This window comes from Cervus elaphus, chromosome 11, assembly GCF_910594005.1.
Source record: "Cervus elaphus chromosome 11, mCerEla1.1, whole genome shotgun sequence".
Taxonomy (NCBI): Eukaryota; Metazoa; Chordata; class Mammalia; order Artiodactyla; family Cervidae; genus Cervus; species Cervus elaphus.
In genome coordinates this window covers 54,317,491-54,323,490 of record NC_057825.1, presented here as the reverse complement: position 1 = coordinate 54,323,490, position 6,000 = coordinate 54,317,491, and the positions used below count along the sequence as shown (strand labels likewise).

Sequence of the window (6,000 nt, the reverse complement as noted above, 5' to 3'; positions counted from 1 at the left end):
TTCCTGACTAGTGAATTCCATCTGGACAGCATCCTGATGTGGGTTTTATGCTCTTTGGCTGAACTCTGATAACTCCCTCTGCCCCCTCTTGCTCCTGGGGGTGGGGAGAGGGGAGTCTTCCATGGTCTTTTATCCTAAGGTTCTTTGTTCTAGTAGATCCTCTTAGGGGGAAGCTCAGCTTTCTTTCCCAACATCCATTTCACTGATGGGACTATTATGCATTTTGCCACACCAAATACTTCCCTGCCTGCCAACGAGGGCTGCTCCAGCTGGCCCCCTGTCTGGAATTCTCCAATCAGGATGCAGACATTAGTCTCTAGGTTAGTCTCAACCAAACTCAAGTTTTCCTGAGCATTCTTTTCCCAGATCTACTCTAAGGCACTGTGAAGGGTGCATGAATTTCTGCCTTGGATTTAATCTCGTATTTTTGTCAGTTTGCTTGTTTAGGAGCCCTCTCCCACTAATTTGCCTGGGAGTGGGGGGGGGGGGAAAAAACATATCAAACTGACAACTCATGACTCAGAAGAATTCCCTCACTGAATGAATTCCTGTCTTTTGCTTATTGGAGCTGCTGGACAGTGACGGTGAAAATCCGAAGACAAGTTTGGCCACTTCTTATTGAAGTCAGGAGAGAGGTAGCCTCTAGGCTCCCCTTCTTAGAATGTGGAGGTCTTTATGACTTGTTGCCAAATGGAAATGTCTTGTTCCACATCCAGTTACTAATATTAGTAAAAACCTCATAATATCATCCTACCGTGTGAAGAAGAAAGTTCCTATCTTTAATAACTACCATTTATCGGAAAATCCCATGGACGGAGGAGCCTGGTAGGCTGCAGTCCATTGAGTTGCTATGAGTCGGACATGACTGAGCGACTTCACTTTCACTTTTCACTTTCACACATTGGAGGAGGAAATGGCAACCCACTCCAGTGTTCTTGCCTTGAGAATCCCAGGGACGGGGGAGCCTGGTGGGCTGCCGTCTATGGGGTCACACAGGGTCGGACACGACTGAAGTGACTTAGCAGCAGCATTGAAGGTTTCAGTTCAGTTCAGTTCAATCGCTCAGTCGTGTCCGACTCTTTGGGACCTCATGAATAGAGGTTTGCTGCTAAGTCACTTCAGTCGTATCCGACTCTGTGCGACCCCATCCCTGGGATTCTCCGGGCAAGAACACTGGAGTGGGTGGCCATTTCCTTCTCCAATGCATAAAAGTGAAAAGTGAAAGTGAAGTCGCTCAGTCATGTCCGACTCTTCGCGACCCCATGGACTGCAGCCTACCAGGCTCCTCTGTCCATGGGATTTTCCAGGCAAGAGTACTGGAGTGGGTTGCCATTACCTTCTGCAGAATTGAGGTTTACAAGGTACTAAAAACTTTACATACTAATACATTAACTGGTCATAACCCTATGATGAGTTAGGGAGTTTCATCCCCTTCTTGGTGAGAAAACCTGAGACCCAGAGGTCATATAGTCAGTGGCAGAGTTGGAATTTGAATCCAGATCTGTCTGACTCCAAAACAATCTGCATACAAAAATAAATGGTACAGATCATGTCTAGTGCAGTAGCTTCTCATTAATGAGCTGTGGACTTGGGGTGGTGGTGTAGTTACTAGCAGGGATTGAAATATGTTTAGGAACATCAACCACTGTGGGTGAACTCAATAAATAATGTAAATGGTATTTCTCTTACATGTTAAGTCAGTAAATAATGAGTTCTCTCTTTGTGCCAGACATTGTTCTAGGTGCTGGAGATACATAAGTTTCCAAAAAAAAAAAAAAAAAAAAAAAAGAAAAGCCCTTTCTTTGTGGAGATGAAAATTCATTAAAATCATACCAAAGTTATATATTTCATCATCATCCATTTTAGTAATTAAATGAAACAAAAATATAAGTATTACCATGTAAAACTTTGCTCTTTAAAATGAGTCTTTATTCTGGACCTATCTGGAAACCACTGGTAATATTTAAATGATAGCAAGGACATGATCCATTAGATTGAAGGAATTTTGGGTACTGTCAAATCCAAGCAGGGATTTGCAATATCTGGGTCACAGAGCAAATACTGGGCAATCTCCATGGGCAATCCCACTCCTACCTTACATGTATCTCTGTGTAGATTATGATGATTACTTAAGTAAGTTAGGGTTATAATTTCATTGATGATAAAGATGAGGACTAACGATCAAGGTCAAAGGCAGGGAGGTGGGTTACTTTATTTCTTGCTAACCCTTTGACTCTTAAGACTCTAGGAGGTCCCTTCTAAAGCTCTTACAGAGGAGTGACCGCTTTGTTCAAACAAGGAGCGGTCTCATTTGATCTAGGGCTTCCCTATTGGCTCAGATGGTAAAGAATCTGCCCGCAAAGCCGGAGACCCGGGTTTGATCCCTGGGTCGGGAAGATCCGCTGGAGAAGGAAATGGCTACCCATTCCAGTATTCTTGCCTGGAGAATTCCATGGATTGGGGAGCCTGGCGGGCTACAGTCCATGTGGTCCTAAAGAGTCGAACACGACTGAGTAACTAATACTCATTTGATCTTTAACTTCAGTCCTCCGGGATCTCCAGGAGAGGCACTCTATAGGCTTCACAATAGCTTGTTTAACCAAAAGCTTCATATTCCAAGAAGTTAGGTGCCAGGAAGGTAGCGTTTGGTCTTTCTCGTCACATCCTCGTCTTCACTGCACGAATTCATATTCATCGTTCCCTTTGGTAATTCTTCCCGGTCCTCGCAAGGGTATCACCCTCTCCATATGGCAGATGGGGAAATGAAGGAAGTCTGCACCTTGGCCTTGGAAGGGCCTTGAAAGGTTCTGCATTGCTCTTTGCACCTCGCTTCACTGTTTCCTCACTCCTTTTGACACCGTGCCGGTGGCTTTGACTCCCCCTTTTCTCTGACGCTTCCCTTTCCGCAGGCCCCCACCCAAACTTCCCACAAATTGTGGCCATTGAACTACATTTCCCATAATGCCCCGCGCCGACCGGCGTCGGTGGGGTGTCCCCTGAGCTGCCAGTTGTAATTATTGTCGGGGTAAAGCCACGTTTCCGGGGAAAAGCCAAGCTATTGTCCACTTCTTCGTTAAGAAGCCGTTTTCTTCTCTACCTGCGAGGACCAATGTTGGGTGAAGAGGCCTCTGTGGAGGTAAATTCATACCGGCGAACGCTCTGGCCACGCGTTTCCTCCTCGCGCCTCGGCCCCCGCCAGGTTCCCCGGGGGCCTGGGAGTGTCATTGGCGGATGACCGCAGCCCTCGCCGCTGCCTGTGCCGCTGCGACCATGGCCTCTGGCAGCAGCGGCCTCGCCGCCGCCCGCCTCCTGTCCCGCGCCTTCCTCTGTGAGTCCGGCCGGGACTCTGTCCTCCAAGCCCCCGCGAGTTCCCGGCCTCACCTGGCCCAGCACCCCGGTCCAGGCCGCGGCTGGGCCCGCCGGGGCGGGATCTCTGCGGGGGCCCCAAGCTTGGGACCCCCAAGCTTGGGACCCCCGGGGACGGAGGAAGCTTTGCTCGTTAAGTGGGGCGGGAACCTGTTGGGCTGCTGGCGAGTGGGGAAGTAGAGCGACTCAGCCAGGATTCGGGTCTGGGAGCACTGCAGACGTGGTGTCTGGATCTTGCACGCCCTTGATCCTGCGTTGATGAGTGGGGGATGGGGGCGGCATCTGGACAGGATCTTCAGGAAAGTGACAAGTGATGTGGCCCAGGATGAAGTCTCTGGGAGGGTGAGTGGGTTGAGAAGTACGGGCAGGAAATCGGTAGGAAATTGGAGAGTCAGGCTGAGCCTTGTACAGGACGGTCCTATACTTTAAATTGTCCTTTCCTTAGATTGTAAGGTGAATCTTCAGGAGGATGCATTTAGAGTCAGCACAGACCAGAAAACTGCAAGCTTAGGGTTGGCTAGGGTCTTAACCAACTTACTTGTAGTGTCTCCACCAGGCAGTGTGAATTCTTCAGTTCCTGAAAACTTAACACCCAAGGTTGATAATAACGCTGACTGTTGAAAATTCTTGCTATGTTCAAAGTCTCTGTGTTTGTTAGGTAGGTTGTGTAGGAAAAGACTTTGGAATCAGCCACATCAGCGTTTGAAGTCTGCCTGGTTCTGTACAGACTAGGTAATAACTCTGGGGGGTGTTTCTACATCTGTTTCTCAATTTCTGTTCACATTCCATGAAATCATTACCATATTTTAATCAATCTGAGACACTGTCACTTCTAAGATGTACTGCTGTTTTGTCTGCCACTAACAGTGGGAAATGATTGCTAATTAAAACTGACACACCATTGGTTGTCAGTCTCATCCTGATTTAAGAAATGTAAAAAAAGAAAAATTGAAAAAAAATGCATTCTAAAAATGATGAAGTCCAGGGTTCACCATGCAGAATAAAGGGAACAATTTATATAAAGCACCTTGGATGAAATAGGTACTCAACCAAAGTTAGTTTTTTTCTAACTTCCTTTTTTCTGCTTTGCTCCTAGTTCTGCTTCTGGTACTGAATATTGGATGAGATGATTCATTTCTTGAGAAAATTACATTTTAAAAGTGTACAACAATGATTGTACACTCTGTTGCTACAGTTAGCTACCAGATCACCTAAGAACAAACCTTGGCAAGTAGGAAGAAGTTGGGTTTCTTTGGAAGAGTTTTCTGGAGATTTTTATTACATGATTTAAAGGATAATCAAGGATATTGTAGGCAGAAAGAAGAAAGGAATTAGTTATACCCATGTCTTTCTTGCTTTTCTGAGTTTCTGAAAAATCCTTGCTTCAGATAGGTTTGCTGTCTTAGGAGCAGAGTCTATAGAAGAAAGTGTCTGAAAGATTAAGATCTTGAATCCACCCTTAGTGATACCTAATGAACCTGTTCTCACAGAGCTTGAGCTTCTTTATTCTTTATTCCTAGACTTTGGGATCCTGAGGCCTTAAGAGGTCATCTAGTTTAGCTTCCTGTTGCTGGCGTGGCCTTGAATTATCCTAGTCATGTGATTACCTTGTCACTAAAGGTCTGAGATCTAAACCAAGGTATCTTTTATATTAGAGAGGTTACAAATAACGGGGTTGATGTTTAAGAACCTCTGAATCTCCCACATCTTTTCTCATGTCACATTCCTAAGCCCATTTCCGCTCTCACTAGAAAAATCACAGCCACAACAATAGCACCTTGCAAACTTTTTTTTAAAGACAGTCACAAATTATTTAGGCTCTGAGGTTAGTAGTAGAACTAGAGTTACTGTGGAGTTTTGTCCCCTTTATTCTCTTAAGTTTTAATGCACATTTTGTGCTGAAGGTTGTAAGTGTTGCAATGTTGATTTGAGTTAGGAAAAAACCCCACAAACGCTTTTCGACCTGATGATGGCAGCCTAGAATATTTAGAAATTCTTGAGCCAATAGAACAGTCCTTAGGAAAAGAGAGAAAGAACTCAGTTGAAATGGGGAGAGAAAATAAAATGAAAAATAATAAGGATTTCTTCCATGAGAATGCTTAAGGATTTTATTAGCACCTTTGATATTGAAATAGTGAAAGATTTCAAGAAGTATAAGGTAGTGCAAAATTGTTTTAAACACAAGCCAGTAGTTCCTATAAGTTGGGTCTTTGAGAAGTAAATAGAGAACAAGAGCTAGTATTTTTTATCTTTATTGTAGTATAATTGACATGAAACATATTAGTTTTAGGTATACAACCTAATATTTTGATATTTGTATATATTGTGATATCTGTCTACTGTGATATGTGTCTATCACCATGCATAATTTCCCGTTTTTGTTTCTTGTGATGAGAACTTTTTAGCTACTTTCAAATGTGCAATATAGTATTATCAACTGTGGTCACCATGCTGTACATTACATTTCATGACTTATTTTTAAGTGGAAATGTGTGTCTTTCCTCACTTGCCCTTTCACCTTCCAACTCTGGCAGCACCTGTCTGTTTACCTGTGAACTCAGGTTTTGTGTCTCTGTTTTTTTTTTTTTTTAAGATTCCGCATATAAGTGAGATCATCTGGTATTTGTCTTTCTC

General features: G+C 44.1%; 1 protein-coding gene across 1 annotated transcript in view; it reads left to right on the top strand.

The window, feature by feature from the left end:
* Nucleotides 1-3,180: 3,180 nt before the first annotated feature.
* Nucleotides 3,181-6,000, top strand: part of SUCLG1 (succinate-CoA ligase GDP/ADP-forming subunit alpha) — a 38,356-nt gene continuing 35,536 nt past the window's right edge. Inside the window, exon 1 of the mRNA XM_043917759.1 lies at nucleotides 3,181-3,328. Within this exon, the coding sequence (XP_043773694.1) occupies nucleotides 3,232-3,328 (97 nt within the window). The 5' untranslated portion in view covers nucleotides 3,181-3,231. The remainder of the gene's footprint in view (nucleotides 3,329-6,000) is intronic.